The 18,995-nt window shown below is 43.4% G+C and overlaps 1 protein-coding gene across 1 annotated transcript in view; it reads left to right on the top strand.

The window, feature by feature from the left end:
• LOC135480856 (uncharacterized) overlaps nt 1-18,722 on the top strand; it is a 48,352-nt gene extending 29,630 nt beyond the window's left edge. Inside the window, exons 90-131 of the mRNA XM_064760787.1 lie at nt 43-183; nt 338-520; nt 639-758; nt 900-1,079; nt 1,277-1,411; nt 1,662-1,850; nt 1,965-2,093; nt 2,246-2,434; nt 2,576-2,701; nt 2,994-3,170; nt 3,287-3,415; nt 3,530-3,715; nt 3,935-4,069; nt 4,291-4,476; nt 4,632-4,754; nt 4,867-5,049; nt 5,191-5,307; nt 5,759-5,944; nt 6,240-6,362; nt 6,499-6,681; nt 6,928-7,050; nt 7,264-7,446; nt 7,711-7,836; nt 8,012-8,194; nt 8,305-8,442; nt 8,592-8,774; nt 8,903-9,028; nt 9,152-9,646; nt 9,844-13,311; nt 13,426-13,557; nt 13,660-13,781; nt 13,937-14,070; nt 14,204-14,356; nt 14,657-14,835; nt 15,067-15,294; nt 15,565-15,653; nt 15,866-15,934; nt 16,076-16,147; nt 16,524-16,748; nt 16,876-16,984; nt 17,758-17,894; nt 18,073-18,722. Coding sequence (XP_064616857.1) covers nt 43-183; nt 338-520; nt 639-758; nt 900-1,079; nt 1,277-1,411; nt 1,662-1,850; nt 1,965-2,093; nt 2,246-2,434; nt 2,576-2,701; nt 2,994-3,170; nt 3,287-3,415; nt 3,530-3,715; nt 3,935-4,069; nt 4,291-4,476; nt 4,632-4,754; nt 4,867-5,049; nt 5,191-5,307; nt 5,759-5,944; nt 6,240-6,362; nt 6,499-6,681; nt 6,928-7,050; nt 7,264-7,446; nt 7,711-7,836; nt 8,012-8,194; nt 8,305-8,442; nt 8,592-8,774; nt 8,903-9,028; nt 9,152-9,646; nt 9,844-13,311; nt 13,426-13,557; nt 13,660-13,781; nt 13,937-14,070; nt 14,204-14,356; nt 14,657-14,835; nt 15,067-15,294; nt 15,565-15,653; nt 15,866-15,934; nt 16,076-16,147; nt 16,524-16,748; nt 16,876-16,984; nt 17,758-17,894; nt 18,073-18,124 — 9,846 coding nt within the window. The 3' untranslated portion in view covers nt 18,125-18,722. The remainder of the gene's footprint in view (nt 1-42; nt 184-337; nt 521-638; nt 759-899; nt 1,080-1,276; nt 1,412-1,661; nt 1,851-1,964; nt 2,094-2,245; nt 2,435-2,575; nt 2,702-2,993; nt 3,171-3,286; nt 3,416-3,529; nt 3,716-3,934; nt 4,070-4,290; nt 4,477-4,631; nt 4,755-4,866; nt 5,050-5,190; nt 5,308-5,758; nt 5,945-6,239; nt 6,363-6,498; nt 6,682-6,927; nt 7,051-7,263; nt 7,447-7,710; nt 7,837-8,011; nt 8,195-8,304; nt 8,443-8,591; nt 8,775-8,902; nt 9,029-9,151; nt 9,647-9,843; nt 13,312-13,425; nt 13,558-13,659; nt 13,782-13,936; nt 14,071-14,203; nt 14,357-14,656; nt 14,836-15,066; nt 15,295-15,564; nt 15,654-15,865; nt 15,935-16,075; nt 16,148-16,523; nt 16,749-16,875; nt 16,985-17,757; nt 17,895-18,072) is intronic.
• The last annotated feature ends 273 nt before the right edge of the window (nt 18,723-18,995 follow it).

An 18,995-nucleotide genomic window follows, 5' to 3' on the forward strand; every position in this document is an offset into this window, starting at 1 on the left:
TTGTTGAGACGGACTTATCCACCTGCTTTCATTCTGCCTCAGGATAAGATTACCTATGAAATTGTGGCGGAAGATTTGAGATCTCTAACCTCTGGAGCATCCACATATTTCTACATCGACTCTGAGACTGGTGAACTGACGCTGAGGAGAAGCCTCGAGGGTACCGGTCTCAACGAAATAGAGGTAAGTTCCTGGTGGCTATGATGAAAAACATGATGGTATTCTACAACTAAGAATCTTTTTACATTCTAAATATGTCACAGTATTTTCATATTGCTTTTTTAATTATGGCATCAGTGTTGTGGTGATGCAATTTTCCTAATGTTTTTGATTCTAGCTGACCATTCAAGCCTGCGATGATGGCTATCCTCAGAAGTGTGCTAACACCAGTCTCCTCGTCCGTATCTTCGGAGGAACCCAGCCACCGACTTTCTCTGCCAACTCTTACCAGGAAACCATACCAGACACTTCCAGCCCTGGACTACTGATAAAGCAGCTTTCCGCACAAGGCACCAATGGGGTAAGAGTTTTCAGTCTTCCGAAATTGTAGTGAAAAAAGCATGAAAGAGCTGTGCTATAGCAATGCCGAAATTGAATATGCTCATGTTTTAATGTCTTTTTATTTGTTTTTGTTTCAGTCTGCAAACATAGAGTTCGAGATGGTCCCGCCTGGCTATCCATTTTTTTCAGTTGAGCGCAAGACTGGCAGAATCACCTTGGCATACAGTGTCTTTTATGAGACGAGCTCTCGTTATGAAGTAAGTTCTCTGCTCAAGTTCTGGTTGTATGCCAAATTCTAAAATTCCGGCTTTATGCCAAACTGTCATAACCATTTTGTAAATATATTTAACTGTTGCTGTTCAAACAGTTTCGTGTAATGTTAACTTTTAACTTTTCAGTTCCAAGTTCAAGCGTATGATATGAACTTCCCCAATGTGCGTGCCACCGCCAGCATGATAGTCCTGGTGGATCGTAACCCCAATGGCCCGGTGTTCCTGGAGCCTTCCTATAGCACCACAGTGGATGAAGACTTGACACTGGGAGCTCTGATCATCAACACGACTGCCACAGATGCTGATGTAAGTGCATGTACTTCTCCAGGAAACTGGCAACTTGTTTTCCGGCCCATAGCAGTATTGCGCTTTGCGATGAGGATTTGAGGTTAAAATTGTTCATGTAGTCGAACCAACTTGGACTTTTAAAATGCTATACTACATCCTTGTCCAGCATCACAGACTCGAGTTTAAAGATGTGTTTTGACCGTTTTTATTGACAGGGAGATGATGTGAGGTATGAATTGCTGGGAAATCAAGTGGATATGGACGCCTTTTTCGTGAACCCAGCCACGGGCGAAATATCTTTGAAGCAACCGCTCACCATGGCCGCCATCCAAAATCTGCAAGATTTTACCGTAAGTGATGTTCAGTATTTATTGTCTGTGAAAACTGAAACAGGATTGCACTGTTGTTACTGCCTGTGCCATGGCTGTAAAGGCTGTTGGTACCGGAGTTCTGCGCAAAGTGGAATGGCATTGAACAGACCAGACCACAGTGGGGCTCCACTTGCTAACGATCTTGGAATTATATTACACGCAAGTGAAGAACTGCTCATCGTGTTGTATCTGACTAACTGTGATGACTGTGATAATTATGTACTTTCAGTTCACTATTCGAGCGTCTGACCAGAGAAAACCAGTGCCGAAAACGGCTGATGTGAACGTTGTGGTCCGTGTGAACCGCAACACCCATTCCCCAGTGTTTGTACGACGGCCGTATGACCAGGTCATCGCAGAAACCTCCGCAGTTGCTTCTTTCATCGTCAAAGTGTCAGCTGACGACGAAGATAGGGTGGTTAGTAACTTTAGCCGTCATGTCTCGATTTGCAAGAGCCAATTTTGTGATCTTCCAGATATATTGGTTAATATCCTGTGTGATTTTATAACTTATTTATTTTTTTATTTTTAGGGAGACATTCACTACAACCTCCTTGGAATCTACCCAGCCCAAACATTCTTTGCCTTGAATACAACAACAGGTGATTTAACTCTGGCCCGATCACTGATGACGGACTCCCTCAACAGACAGTCCTACAGGGTGAGCTTATCAACGTTGGTCATTCCATTTTGTGAAATAGGCTTTTACTGTCATAACGTTGATCAGCATGGTAATATTTGCCCTTGTATTAAAAGACTGGGTGGTTCATTACATGTACATGTACATATTGTCTAATTTTCCCCTTTCTGTAGGTAAGAGTTGGAGCATACGACACAAGTTATCCAAATGATGTAACAACGGACGAATTTACCATTACGGTGATGAGGAATCAGAATGGCCCAGTGTTCCAGCCAGGTGCTAGTTATGTGAAGACCGTCGACGAAAACCTACCAGTGTTTGCTAAAGTGGAGACTATCGTGGCTACAGATAGAGATCAAGGGGTAAGTGCTTCAGACTAAACCATCAGATTTTGTGGTGTCCAACAGCAACTTTTTAACGCGTGATTAGTTTCACATTTTTGTATTCTAGTTCTTCCAATTCTTTTTCGATTTTTTTTATTCACACTTTGTTAATGTTTACAGGATGTTGTGACCTACAGATTGATCAATGCAACGAGTGACGGATTGCAGTTCTTTTACCTCGATGCAAACACTGGAGAGGTCTTTGTAAAGAAAGATCTTTCTGACGCCAGATTCCAGCCCTATATCGTGAGTTCTGTAGCAATATTATCTGCCAAATTCCAGCTGTATATCATGAGTATTGATAAACCAAATATTGTTTGTTATACTCTATTATATAATATATTAAAGATCAGACCATACTGTGAGTTCTGTACCAGTATCCTGTCAAATTTCATCTCTATAACGGGAGTTCGTAGAATTACTATCAGTCCAATTTCAACGCTATATTGGGAGTTCTGTACGAAAATTCTTCCAGATTCCGAACCTTCATGGTTTGCCAGGCCTGGACAAGACTACAAATGTTTTCCTTTCCTTTCAGCTTACCATAGAGGCGGCGGACTCGCGTGGACAAGTGCAGTATGCAACTCTGCAGGTCAATATCTTGTCCAACCGAGAACCTCGCTTTGTCAACATTCCTTACCAGACTACTGTTGACTATGATCGTCCCATTGGCTCATTTGTCTTCCGAGTGTCTGCCGTGGACCCTGATACCCAGGTGAGCATTGACTCGCACTGACGACTCTTCCACTTGTCTATCATCCACCATGCACGGTTTAAATACTGAGCATTGTGTGTACTACTTCTGAAATAGCTGTGATTAAATTGTTTCAGGTGCCGTTGCAGTACGAGTTGGTTGGTGTACCCCCTGGCACGGACTACTTTTATCTGAACGCTAGCACAGGTGTGATCTCTATTCAGCAGAATCTAACAAACGACCCACGTGTTGGCAGACTCTACACTGTAAGTCTAAACTTTTTGTTTTTCTCTTATGTTTAGATGATTTCGTTTTGAACAAAATCATAAACCTTAATTAACATCTAACATAATTTGATTTGAACATTTTTCTATTTTCAGCTGCGTGTTGAAGCATTCGATCCCAGCTATCCAAACATGCGCGCTAGTGCTGATGTCCTTGTTATTTGTGATCGTAATCCTAACCCACCCGTCATCACTCAGTCAACGTCTACCTCTGCCTCTATCCGTGAAAACTTTCCCGAAGGAGGCTTCGTCATTTCTGTGAATGCCACAGACATTGACCAGGCAAGTCCACATTTTGTCTTTTGTTCAGTGCTTGTTCTATTAAGGTGATTCCATGCTGAAATATACACACACTGTGTAAGGCGTCTGTGAAACAATCTTCTTTTCCATAGTCCTTTTTTCCTGTGTGCCATTTTTTTCATAAGGTAAATGAAATCCAAATATGCTTTTACAAACGTATGTTAATAATTGAGTTTTTACCACGTGTTTTTTGCTATCTAGGGTCAGACCATCCGCTATGAAATTCTCACCAATCAGAATGGCCTTGAAGCGAACCAGTTCTTCTACATTCATCCAATCACTGGCCAGATTTACACCATCGCAGATCTTCGTAAAGCACCCAAGAACATCTACCTGGTGAGATTTACATCTGTTGTGATCAGCGTAGTTTAGTCTGCATGTCTGGTTAGCTGACTAGCTACGGCTGTCGGCTCCTTCACCGGTGAAGTCATGTGGTCAAAATAAACTATTTCTCTTTGATGAAATCGTTAATCACCAAACAAATATTTGTTTCTGCATCTCCCAGTAATAGCTTTGTTTCCGATATGCAGTGATTGTTAACCTGCTTAACTTTCCAGTTTACGGTGATCGCCCGTGATAATGGCATTCCCTCCAAGTCTACCAGCATTACTGTCCAGATAACCATCTACCGCGACGCGTCCAATCCTCGCTTCATCGGCGAGCCATACTCTGTGGACATCCTGGAGACCGCTCCAGTTGACGGGTCCATCTACATGGTGTCTGCCACCGATACAGATCGCCTTGTAAGTATAACTCTCTGTAAAACCTCTCTGCCAGACTTCTCAAATCTTGAATATTGAAACATCTTTTCCCACATTTCCCCTCTTGGTCTGACAACCGAACCAGGTTTATCAATTGGGAATTTTATTGGTTATTTTTTTCATTTTTCCTTGCAAAGGGCCATATTGTGTATGAAGCAGTTGGGGATGGTTCCACTCTGGCATATTTTGATGTCAACACCACCACTGGAGACGTAATTGTCAAACAGGATTTAACCAAGGACAACATCGGTGTTTACTATGTAAGTATCATTAAATTTCTCGCTATTTTTAGTCCTCGGGAACGGTAACAGCTGTGTAATCCGCTGTAATACTTCCTGCTGACCATCACGGCTGGTGTTTGTTCTGTTGCAGCTGAGGATCCAGGCTTATGACAGCGTGTACCCGACAAACAGGGCCGAGGCTGTAGTGAGGATTAATGTCAACCACAACCCATCAGCTCCCGTGTTCAGCCCAGACATTTATGTGGCCAACATCCCAGAGACTTTCCTCGTCTCCAATGTTATAGTGGACATCAACGCAGTGGATAATGATCGGGTAAGTCGCTGTCTCGCTGTCTCTCTCTCTCTTGCTTTGACTTACAAGGGAACTTCCCCCCCCCCACACACACACACACACAATGAATGAATGTGGCAGTAGGATTTTGCTGTTACTAACTGTTCTGGTTTTGTATTGCAGGATCCCATCACCTATACCCTGTTTGGAGATACCTTGGACTACTTCTTCATTGTCCCACAGAGTGGTCAAATTCAGTTGAAGAAAAGCCTGCTAAATTCTGGTGTAACGAGATTTGATGTAAGTAGTGTGCCAGTAGTAAATAATCATGGCCGTAGAAGTTGCACTAAATTCCTCAACCCTCGGTTTTATCTTAGCTGTATACAATAACTGGGTTTGACCGGCCCGGATAACACAGTTGGTAGAGCGTCCGCTTCGGGACCGGTAGATCCAGGATCAATCCTTGATCGAGTCACACCTAAGACTTTAAAAGAGGTAGTTGTAACTTCCTCGCTTGGCGTTCAACATGAAGGGGATAGTGCAACGGTTGACCCGTATCAGTATAATGGCTCGGGCGGGACGGTTTACTTGCCTTCGGTAAGTCGTCTCAGTGAAGCAGCACTAAATAAGAGCGGTGGAAATCCGTCCTGCAACAAGGAGGCACATTACATGCACCCTAAGGATTCCTTCGACTGAGTACGACGTAAAAACCCCAAGCACTCACTAACTGGGTTTGTGCTTTGTGTTGCAGCTTGTTGTGGAGGCCTCTGATAACCGACAGCCCCCTGCCAGGAGAAATGTTTCGGTGACCATCAATGTTCAGCAGTTTAACCAGCGCCCTGCCTTCAACAACTTGCCCTACCGAGCCACAGTGCTGGAATCTGCTGTGGTGTCCAGCTCCGTGTTCAGAGTTGATGCCGAAGATGGTGACAGGCTGGTAAGATTACCTCCCCCTGAGTTCTTTGCATATACTAGTTTCCAGTATTCTGGCGGGCATTTCATCAATTTGTAGTTGCCATTTTACATGGATTAACCTTTTTATCAATTTGTCCATCCCATTTTACACACAGACTAGCCGTTCATGGATTTGCCTTTCCCAATTTGCACGGTCTGACCTTTCTCCAGTTTCTGTCCTCCAGTTTACCCGGCGAGCTTTTCATTAATGTCTGTCCATCCCGTTTTACATCTAAATATTAATAAAATAATATAAATATCTACTTTTGTGTTTCCAGGGTGTCATGAACTATGAGCTTATCGGTGATGGGACGGCCACGAGCTATTTCGGAGTGAACAGAACCAGTGGTGTGATTTCTCCGCGCATTAGCCTCAAGCTAGACACTGTTCCCACTTACAGGGTAAGGGCCTCCTTTTCAGGACTAGCTGTCTTTTTATTTTATAATTCAACCCCATTGACATTTTCCTAGCATTTGCCTACTTAACCAGTGTTCTTAATCACCATTTGACCACTTCCCGGTGATGTTGCTGTTGCAGTTACGTGTGATAGCGTACGACACGGCATTTCCTAATGAACAGACAACAGCTACAGTAGATGTGACTGTGCAGAGGAACCCAGGAACCCCAAGGTTCTCAGAGAACCCTTACCGTATCACCGTGTCGGAAAATCTGCCACTGGGTAACTTTACATACTCGGTTCTTGCAGTGGACCCAGATGGGGTAAGTCTTAACAGGAATGTATTCAACTAAATACATTGTTCCTTCATGTGGTGTGACTTGGTGATCGTGTTTGTCATTATTGGTCAGGTTTCTACATTTTTGATATTCCTTAGACTTATCCATTTCACGAAATGGGCGAACCTTAAGCCCTGGTTTTCACAGTAAAATCCATCGTTCTGTAACAGAACTGGACAGATCTTAATACTCAAACATCTAGTGAGTTTGTAATGTTGCTTCTCTTCTCAGGATGAAGTAGAATACAGCCTTGTACCAAACAACATAGCAGAGAACTTATTCCTGGTGAAGCCTCGCTCTGGTGACATCTTCTTAACTGGAGATCTTCGCAAAACTTCACTCCCAACTGTAACAGTAAGTCTGACCAACCTGTTGGTTTTAGTGTATTTCTTAAGCGTTTTGAGGGAAATCTTTTTATCTGGTAATCTCCTGTAAAATCTTAAAAAATGGAAGTCGGAACATTTGCCGTATACCTTTTTTTCAAACCGGCGGTTTTGGTTTATATATTTTTTAAATTTTTTTAATTAGTAAATTATTAAGAGTGGAATTCATTTTATCTAATTTCAGATCAATGTTCAGGCCTCAGATGGCCGACTCGCATCGCCGAACACTGCAGTGGCTTCTGTCATTGTCACGATACGCCGCAATGCCCTACCCAGGTTTGACGCCACCTACAGCGGTCTGCTGGTAGACACAGATCCAGTAGGCAAAGCCGTTGTCAAAGTGTCTGCGACAGACCCAGACAGCAATGTAAGCATAACAGCAGGCCTTTGTGAGATAAGAAAGCATTAGATTGAACACTCCAGAATTTTTTTATAGACCTTGAACTAATTAAATCACGTTTAGGAGCGAGATGTGCAGGCTGGCACACTCAACATGTCCATACCACATCGAACGACAGGGATTTTACATTACGTGAACTGTATCCCATTTAAAGAAATACGGCGGGGAAAAATCTCAAACCCAATCGCCAGCGTTAAGCTTTCACTGATCATCTTTTTTGTCGTTTTGCAGGTTCCACTGGTATATGAAATTGTTGGGGTGTACCCAGCACCCACTTTCTTTAACATTGTGTCAAACGGAACTATCTACCTTGATCAGAATCTCAAACAGGATTTCCTCGGGCTGACAACTTACACGGTGAGTTACCATACCTGGAGGAAGAAGCTCCACAGTACTCTGTAACCTTCGATATCCTATACTTTTATCGCTATAAAAGTTTATATTTTTATTAAGTTTAGTCCTCAACTATTACAAACATCTAATAGTTCCTTTTCTGCTTCTCGTGTCTAAGTCTACCTATCGCTCTTTTCAGGTGCAAGTAAAGGCGTACGATCCAACCTATCCTGACCAGTACGCCCTAACAAACATCCCAGTGACTGTTACACGTAACAGCCAGGCTCCAGAGTTCAACGAGACTTCATATTCCGTGACGGTGCGCGACAACCACCCAGTCGGTACATCTGTCCTCACCACATACGCTTTTGACAGGAACCAGGTAACAACCGTTTTCCAAACCGTCCAGCTTACACCAATTGGTCATCAAGCTTTTCATGTCATTTATCGTGCGGGAAACTTTGATCTAATGATTGTCCTGTTATTTTCCAGGATCCTCTAACCTATTACCTGGAAAGTGACTCAAGTCCTTCGGGTTTAGAGTCGATGAATTTCTTCCGGATAGAGTCCAAAACAGGAGAGATCTACCTCAGACGCCCTCTTACTGAATCTACTCTCACCAGGTTCACTGTAAGTATAAGAAAACACCTTTCTGTAGTGCTGTACAGAAGTGTTGGAATCTTAAACTTAATTTCTGCTCACTCCTGTAGTTGAGAAACGGAATTGCTCAGTTGAAATATTTTATTTGAATTTCTCTAAATCACGTGATCTGTTTCCAGATGTTTGCCCGTATTGCTGACAAGGGCCCACCTTCTCGGAGTGCCAGGATCGCAGTCACCGTCAATGTGATCCGTGACCAGAAGCCATTCTTTGTCAACCCCCCGTTCCGAGCTTCCACTCAGGAGACACTGAGTGTTGGTGTCAGTGTTATCAGCGTAGAGGCTAGAGACACAGATTCAGCTGTAAGACTCTAACATTATATACATTAGCTCTACATTAACAGCTACTTTTCATCGGGACAACACTTTTCCTATAATACCCTTTTTATTTGTGACTCTAGACATTTCCATGGGTGAGTTTTGTGTTTCAGACTGGTGTTGTGTACCAGGTGACGGGAATTGAACCAGCATCCACCTATTTCGCTATCCAGAACAACCGCTCTGGGTTGATCACTATTGCACAAAACCTCCGCCTGGATAGAGCACTCCAGTACAAGGCAAGTCAACGTCAGCTTTTTGAAATCCTATTTTTTATTCGGATTTTCTGCATTTTTTTTTAATGTTTTTACTTGTTATAAATGTACATTTTCATGGATTGGATTGTGTTTGTTTCATTGTAGTTGAGAGTGGTCGCATTTGATCCGAGCTATCCCAAAGTCCAAGCGTCTGCCACGGTTACCATCGATGTTCAGAGGAACATCAACCCTCCTCAGCTGACCAGCACTACATACAGAGCAACTGTGAGTGATACAGCCAAACTTGGCACCATGGTTGTCAGCCAGATCAACGCCACAGATCGCGACGGAGATGATTTATCGTATCGCTTGACGGGTTCTAGCCAATGCCAGCAATACCTATACATGGACTCTTCCACAGGCAAAGTTTCTCTCAAACAGCTGCTCCGTGGGGTCAACATTAACCAATTGATCTGTACTGTAGAGGTGTCTGACAACGCCTACCCCACCCCCAAGACGGACACTGCCCAGCTGGTCATTGACGTCACGGGCATGGCTCCGCCCACATTCAACCCAGTCCAGTACAACGCAAATGAGCAGGAAACTAGTCCAGTGAACAAGACCATACTGACAGTCAGTGCAACCAAACCTAACATTACGGTGAGTTTCCATGCGAACTGTACGAGTTAGGGTAATCAAACCATACCCTCTTTCTTGTAAACTATTTTGCTATTGTAATCAAGCCCCTACATTGAGTTTAACTACATACGTAAAGCATATTTTTCCTTTTTGTGGATGAATTTCATTTCTGAAAAATGTGTAACTACATCTTATGTTTTTATGTTCTTCGCCCCCAGGGTCAAATTGCCTATGAACTGGTTGGTGATTACTCTGCTGAGGCCTTCTTCCGAGTGGATCCGTCATCTGGAGAGGTTAAGATCAAGCAGGACCTTAGGAATGACAACCTCCAACAGCTGACCTATACGGCATACATCGCTGCCTACGACACGGCTTACCCCGAGGTGCAGCGCACAGCCACCGTGGTAGTCCAGGTGGGACGCAACCCCAACTCCCCACAGTTCACCCCAAACAGTTACCAGACAACCCTCAACGAGAGTGTGGCGGTGGGACACCCCGTCAAGGACCTGGTTGTCGCAGACCCAGACGGAGGAGCTGTCACATGTGCCATCATCGGTGATGCCAAGTCACAAGAGTACTTTGAAGTAGACAGGACAACGTGTGTTCTGAGGGTGAAGAAACCCCTTACAGGAGACCCGGACAGATCCACACAGTATGATATATCCATTCAGGCCACAGACAGCGATAAACCCCCCAGCAACTCGTTAGCCACGGTCACTGTGAGAGTTAATAGAGACCTGTCCGCTCCCATTTTCCAAAACCTCCCCAATGCTGTTCAGGTCAGAGAGGCTACCATCGCAGGCTCACAAGTTTTCATCGCCATTGCAACTGATAATGACAGAAAGGGTTCGATGCATTATGAGATGATTGGGGACTATCCAGCAAATATCTTCTTCATGGTGAACAAAACCACAGGTCAAGTGACCATCAGAAATGCCATTAAGACAGACTCTTCTGCTGTCCCAGTGTACAATGTTAGGATACAGGCCTATGACTCTGCATACCCAAACAACAGGGTCACTGCTGTACTCTCTGTAACCGCTCTGCGGAACCCCAGCACCCCGGCATTCAGCAGTTCCACATACACAAAGACCATTTCAGATACATTTACCCCAGGAACCACTGCCGTCCAGCTCACAGCCACCGATGCCGATCTCGATAAACTTCTGTTCGTGATGGAAGCCGATGCGTTTGTCAAGCAGTACTTCTATGTCGTCCCTGACACGGGATCCATCAGTTTACTCAAGCCTCTTGTGGGCCTTCAAGCAAACCAGCGACAGTTTGATTTCAATGTCCTCGTGACTGACCAGAGAACACCAGCCAAGACAAACCGTGCACGTGTTGTTATAACGGTCGATGCTGACTTCCCTCCAGCTTTCCAGGGCCTTCCATACACGCCCACAGTTGATGTGAACAGCGCAGTCAACGCAACAGTCTTCACTGTCACCGCCACAGATACCAACATCAATGGACAGGTTCGTTATCGACTCGATGGCTTCGAACCAGGAATCCAGTACTTCTTTATCGATCAGGTCAGCGGCCAACTTAAAGTGAAGAACAGTCTTAGTGCGGATATATCTGGAACAAGAACGTACACATTGGGAGTAAAGGCATACAACACACTCAACCCCAACCTGGAGTCCACAACCACCATCACCATGACGGTCAACAGGAATCTCTACGCCCCGGAGTTCTCACCTAGGTCTTATTTTGGGAATGCTAATGACTACGACCCTATTGGCAAGAGTCTGTTGAGCATATCTGCCAGCGATGGTGATATCGTCTCCCCAGAGAACTATTTCACCTATTCTCTTGCCACAACAGCACAAACTGAATATTTCACTGTGAATCCAGTGACTGGTATTCTTACCATCAAGAAACCCTTCGCCATGGACACCAGCAACAGGGGTCAGTATAATATTCAAGTTTTGGCTACTGATCAAGGAAGGCCCAGCAGAACTGCTACAGCCAATGTACAAATTACTGTAGCACGTAATTTAAATGCTCCAGAGTTTTTGACCAGCCCCACAGGCTACAGAAGGACTGTGCGAGAAGATTTCAACATCAGCGAACCCCTGATCGTCTTGTCGGCCAGAGACCTCGATTCGTCGTCTTCTCTAAACGGTCAGTTCTCCTTCAGTATTACTGGACCATCATCGGCCACCAATGTCTTCATGATCGACCCTGTCTCTGGCGTACTGAAGCCTCGCTTCAGCCTGGTCTATGCGGACCTAGATCAGTACACTATGACAGTGGAGGTGCGAGACAAGGGCAACCCATCCAAGGCTCAACAACAGACGGTTGTCATTGACATCACCAGAGGCAGTAACCCGTCCTTTGGTTCATCAGAGTACATAGTTCAACTGGAAGACACTACTTTGCCTGGTACTGTTATCAAACAGCTGACTGCCATTGACCCTGTACCTAGTGGCCGGTTGCAGTACAGTATCACTGGCCAAGGGAAAGCACCGGAAATTTTCGATATCAACCCCAACAATGGTAATGTGACCCTGAAAAAGAGCTTGAGAAATGACACCTCTGTGTCCACCTATCTTATCCTGGTGGAAGCCCACAGAGAAGGCGCCCCGAGTGAAAAGGGGATGACCAGTATCCGGGTAATCATCAGTCGTAATGGCAACTTCCCCGTGTTTACTCTTGCTTACCTCAACTTCACCTTACCTGAGGACTATCCAATTAGTAAGGTGTTTGGCCAGGTGAATGCCACAGATGCCGATATAGGTGAAGGTGCTCGTATAACGTACACCATGCAGTCGGCTCACAACTTGTTCTATGTGAATCCCAACTCTGGACAGCTCAGTGTGATCTCGCCTTTGACACAAGACACTGCTCCGGACTATCGCTTCTACATCCGTGCTGAAGACCATGGCCTCCCACCCAAGTCGGCAACTGCCACAATCCATGTCAAAGTGAACAGGAACTCTAACGCTCCAGTGTTTACACAAACCAGATACTTTGCTAATATATCAGAAACTGATTTGAAAGATAAATCAGTGATAAAGGTGTCTGCTAAGGATACCGACACCCAAACCGTGAGTTACAGCATCCGTAGGAACCCACCAGATTCCCTTTACTTCAAAATTGACCCCAGTAGCGGAGAGATCAAACTAGCAGCCCGGGTCAATGATATAACAACCTCCATGTTTACCTTCACTGTGGAGGCCAGTGACAACCAGACTCCTGTCAAATATGGGGAAGCTCAAGTGGAAGTGACGGTAATCCGCAATGCTAACGCGCCATTCTTCCCTCAGACTAGCTACAGAGTCACCATCGGGGAGTACACCCCAATACAACGCTCCTTAATAAACGTGTCTGCTACAGATGGGGACAGCCCTGATACGGCAAGCGGCCAACTCGAATACACATTCATTGAGAGCTCGAAATACTTTTACATCTCGCGTAGCAATGGTATTGTCTACCTTACCAACCCCCTGGCCAATCCAGACTCTCAGAGCCAGTATAACTACACAGTACGTGTGACGGACAACGGCTCCCCGCAAAAAACAGCAACTGTGCCGCTCACCATCAACATCGTGCGCAACGAGCATACTCCAACATTCATCTTAACAAGCTATAATACCACGGTTCCGGACACGTTGGCGATTGGCAGTACTGTTCTCTCTGTTGGGGCTTATGACGCTGACCAGGACAGTCCCTACAACAGAGATGTGAGTACAAATATTCAAGCGTTTCACTTCTTCCATTATGCCTATCTCAAATTAGTATTCCGTTGCTTGTTTTCTTTGCATTCTTTTCATTTTTGACCAATTGCTCTCTTGCAGACTCCAAATGCCAAGCTGAGGTTTACTGTTGACAATCCTAATGCTGCAAGCTACTTCAGTGTTGTTGGCAATGGAACAGTGGTAGTTAACAACTATCTGGCTTACGATCCCGAGAAGAACCCCAAGTACACAGTAAGTGATTTTGTCACCATCTTTCTGAGATACATGTATTTACTTTGTTCATGAAATTCGTCTGAGTTTATTTTTTACAAATCCGTGTTTTTTGTATTTCAGTTTAATGTAACGATCAGTGATAGTGGCTGGAACCCGAAATATGCCAAAGTTACGGTCACTGTGAATGTGAGGCGTACAGCAGTCACGCCAGGGCAGCTCCACTTCAGTCAGAAACAATACTAGTAAGTACCATACACAAGACTGCATTACTGCCAGAAAAGCTGGGGTCGAAAATACTAAAAAAACAAACAAAAAAAAAAAAAACAAAATACTATAATTATCATTTTAAAGTATCTTTATTGCCAGTCTTAATGATACATATTTTTTTTCTTTCTAGTTTGGAAGTTCCTGAGAACCACGAGGTTGGTGGCAAATCAATCAATGACAAAGGTTTTCTGTACCAACTGGACGCTGTTGATCAGCAGGTCAGCCTGCAGGTTTCGTGTTCCATTGAAGAGGGAGATCCAGAAGGTAGGTGGAAGGGACCCTGCGTTTAAGAATGCAAAAACTGAATTTGTATTTGCACCTAAAGTTGACAAGTAAATGTCATGTAACGCAAATTTCAGAATAAAGTTGCTGATGTTTCCTTTTCTCTCCATTCCAGATTTGTTCATTACACTACCAGATAATTTCAAGAAAAACTGTAACCTGTACCTAAAAGGGTCGCTTAACCGCGAGAGTGTGAGTCGTCATGAACTGACCGTGTCCGTCGTTCACGTGGCCGATGCACAGCGCAGACGAAAGCGGCAAGATAATGGTAAGATGTCAGATGAATCACGTAGCCTTCTTGAACTGCGCAAGCGTTTATCCATGAATAAATTGTTGGTAGTCCCCACTGGCTGACTCGGTCTCCTTGTTACAAACGATTATCCCCCCTCCTCCCATCACCATGCCCAATAATTGATAGCGGGTCTAGAGCAGTGGTTTACTCGCCACCCTGTTTTGTCTACGCGCACGTTAGACTTTCATCATATGAATTTTGACAGAACCTAATCAAACGTAGTATTTCAAATGATGAAAATGAGCACGGTTGTTAATATGCTGTGTTTCATTTCAGTGTTTGCCAAGGATTACACGACTGTGGTGATTGTCGTGTTGGATATCAACGACAATGATCCAAAGTTCGTGTACCCGGTATACCCTAAACAGACCAGTGTACCACAGGGAACGCTGTCTAATTATTACGGGATTGTAGACCGCAATGCTGACGCTGGTATCACCATCCTCAGACTCAACGTAAGTATGGCTTCAAATGTAGTAGTGCAACGATCCAGTACATAAAACTGCAAGGAGACGCATGTGTAAATGGTACATGCTTTTGTTCTATATCCTCACCATCATAAAACAGTAACTAAATCAGTTCCACTGTACTGAGCCATACGTTTGTTTTTTTTTTGTTTTTTTTTTTGTTTTTTTTTTTTTTAGTTTATACATTGTATCAGTGTTCAAACCTTCTATTTTTTTCAGGCAACGGACATTGATTTGAAGGAGAATGGAACTCTAGGAGTGATCTTCCAGAAGGAGGCTGACCGTGATGCTCGGACTCCATTCATGGTCCTGGAAAATGGGGAGGTAATCCTTGATGATAAGGTAGATCAGGTGACAGACACTGATCTGGAGCCCTACAGATTCACGGTGATAGCCGAAGATCGTTATGGCCAGGTCGCCTCCAGGACTTCCTCGTCAAATGTTATCGTAAGTAGTGACTTCCATCGAAAGTACATGCAGCTGTTGACTTACATATATTCCCATGTTCTATTGATCTATCGGTTACAAATTGTCAAACTAAAGTTTCAACACTCCTTTCAAACATTTTAGAACAATGAGAAAATATTAACAGCATAGTTATAGACGAAATTTTTAGTGTCACATTTGAAGAAAAATTGAACTCAAAATGTAATAAGCTGGCTGATCAGCCTTCCTTGTTTTTAACACCCCCTCACCACATTTATTGACATCTTCCAGGTAAACGTTGTGGAGAACAAGAACCGCTACCTTCTGGAGATAGATGGTGCCCTAATGGATCTCGTTCCAAGGGAGGAAACCATCAGGAGGTGAGTTAAACCCTCTACATTCTGCCGTCACACTGACCAAATATTCAGTACCTTGATCAAACTATAAATATGATAAGGTGAGGTAAACCTTTCTGGTAATGTGGAGATCACTTCCTGGTATTCCTGTTCTATAAGGAGCTTAGATATACTCGCCGTCCATAGGGAGGACTGGGGGACGTATTAATGAAATGGCTGACATCTTTAATTTACAGGGTTCTACAAAACAGCTTGGACAGAGTTATCCTGATTGAAGGCATGGAGAAATCTGCCACAGATGGAAAGTGAGTACAACAGAAAGTCAATGTTAAAATGAAAAATCCTTTCGCAAAGTCATTTTTATTTTTATTTTTTTTTTTTTTATTCTTTTCAAACTTCATGTTCCATTGATTTACCTTGATTTTTGGTCATTTTGTTTCGCCTAGGACCAGTGTAAACTTTGTACAGATCGATCCAGTATCAGATGAGATACTTGTGAGAAGCTCCGACTTGACTGTGTAAGTACAGCCATCTTCCTGCTCTCTTCACTACTGTGTCATCTTTTTGTGCTCGGTTGTTGGAGAGTTAACTAAGACACCCTATGCTATTTACTCAGGGAGTCCGTCACTGTGGTTAGAGCAGGAGTGCCTTTTGTGTCCTTGTCCATGTGAACTTTTCCCCTCTTTAATCCCCGCTAACTGGCATTTAGCAGTGTAAGCCGTCTTCATTTTAACAGCCATGTTTGCTCAGCCTAAATAAGGTGTAGCTGTAGAGTCTGCCATTGGCCTCACCACAGCCTAACTGCATTTCCTCACCAGCTCACCTGTTTATAGCAGTGCTGTTCATCTCCAAACCAAGTCTTACCTTATCTATACCTTATACCTTCACTTCCAGTGAGTTTACGAATGAGATAGAGGACAATATCCAAGCCGGCTTGAATGACAACGGCATTGTGTATCAGAAGATTTACGAACCGAGCGTAAGCGCCTTAGCAACCCGGCCGATGAAGTCCTATGTGTGGTGGATGGACGATCCCTGGGCGGCTCTCATTGCCCTGGCCGCCATCATCATTCTCCTCTGCATCATTGGAATTATCATTATCATCTTCACATGGTCCAGGTAAGGCTTTCCCTTTTTAATTCTTCTTTACAACTATTCACCCATAAAAACTACTTGTTAAACTTTTAACAACATTTAAATCAAAATAGGCTGTAGTAGTTAACTCTCTTTAATGTTGACTTCACAGGTACACCAAATACCAGCATCAGTTCCGCACGTTCTACGGCGCTGGTGCATATGAAACCCAGCCAGAGTTCCAGGAGCCACCCAGCTTCCTGCGGGAGTATGAAACACAGGTGAGTGATGAATTCACACCAGACTACACAATGGACGGCTGTCGGTGGTACATTAGACTTGTCATCAAAACAAGTTCTATGTCAGACATGGCTATAGTTGGTTAGAAGGGCAGTTTATAACTTTTAATAATTTGGAATGCTTATGAAGCTAGCATGTGTCTTTACAACCAGGCGTTAACTGGTATTTGGGAGTGGGCTGACCAACCGCAGCCTGATACAGAGCTCTCTTCCATCAGACTAAATAAAACACAGTAGAGTTATTGATTGTCTTGACAGGTCATAGCAGTAGTTATGGTAAGGAAGATGGTAGCTTGGACTTGCCGCTCCTGTATGTTGCGATGGGCGAGTTGTATACATTTACAGCATTGTCTGATGTAGCAGTGTCCGGGAAGCCCTGTATAGAACTGTTACAGTATAGATTGTGTGTGCTGTTGCTCCCGTCAGGAGAGGGTACGGTGTTTACTCTTCCCTACCTGTGATATTTGTTTTGCCTGATGAGTAGCATTCCTTTTCAGTGAGTCAGCCACACACTGTCCCTCCAGTGCTAAGGCATGCTTTGTATTCATAATAGGACTGCTTTTTATTTTCCAGTTTTGTCACCTATTTGGTAGACAGCACATCGAAAGCCTTCCTACACCTACACTGTTTGTCGCACATGACGGAATTTGATTAAACCCTGCCATCTACTCTTCCTTTCTGCATGATTTCTATAACATGATTTAAATATTGCTGAGTGTAAAGTTTAATCTCCTTTTCTTGTGTTTCCCCCTCAGTCACTGAATATGTACGTGCCCCCTGATGAAGCCGTACAGGAGCAGGGTGAGATTAACATGATCTTTGAAGGGGACAACCCTCCCAAAATAGTCACGGACCCGGGTGTGTCCGCAGCCATTAACCCCATATACCAAAGGTAAGCTCAGGCAGGCACGGGATTTGCACTTAATATTTGAGAGCTTGTAACAAAAATTGAACCCTTACTCCAAACTCCTGTCTGGTTATACAAAAGACTTCGACAGAAATCTTCATTGTACTCAAAATGGTGGGATCCAGGATGTATAATGAAGAATGTGTATGTTTTCTGTTAACAGTAATGACCAAGGTCAGAAGACTGGATACTCTGAAAGCACGACCATCCTCTGATGTAACTGCATTGAGATACGAACCAGATGCGACGCAAAAATCAAAACGTTTCCCATCTTGTAACTGCAATAATAATCGAACTGTGTTGTGATTGTCTTTTTAAATGTTAAACTATGGCGTGAATCAAATGTTTCCAAGCCTTGATGTGTATATTGGGACCATGCCTAATTAAATATCAATTTTGTATATAAATTCATGTATATCAAAGGCAAATTCGGTCAAATTTTAATAAGGCTGATCTTGTGATGCTTTGTGTTTTTTGTTTTTTGTTTTTTTTTTAACATCTTTCTGCTTTTAATCTGTTGAAGAGTTGTCAGTTTACTGACATTGAAGGTTAATTAGCTTGTTAATCCTGGAGCAGAGGGACTTTGTTAAGGTTTAATTATAATTGTTACATTTGTCAAAGTCGATCACAAAGTTTATTGCTAGCGTTTAAAGGAAGCGCAGAATTTTCTGTGCAGTTTGTATGCATGTAATACATTTTTCTTTACGTTTTTCCTCGTCCTTTTTTTATAGGTTACAATTGTCCAAAGAATGTCTGCAGTAGTTCACAAGTCCCACTTCTTCTTAATAAAACTTATTTTCAAATGTGTTTTTTTATAAAAGACAGATGTCCCCATATTTTTATATAAACCTCGCAACGCTCCATTTTCTATCGCTGCATTCCATGAAAGATTTGTATATTTTGACAAAAATTTGTATTTTTATACCCATCAAATAAATTTTATCACATTTAAGAATAGTGTTTTTAGCTGAATCCTGGTGACTGTTAGGCTGAACAGAGCTGAAAATCTTCACTTGTCGAATCTCGGACGTGCAGCCGGCTCAGTAGCGAGATCATCTCCATGGCAACGTAATTAGCATACCTGAA

This window comes from Liolophura sinensis, chromosome 1 (assembly GCF_032854445.1).
Source record: "Liolophura sinensis isolate JHLJ2023 chromosome 1, CUHK_Ljap_v2, whole genome shotgun sequence".
Taxonomy (NCBI): Eukaryota; Metazoa; Mollusca; class Polyplacophora; order Chitonida; family Chitonidae; genus Liolophura; species Liolophura sinensis.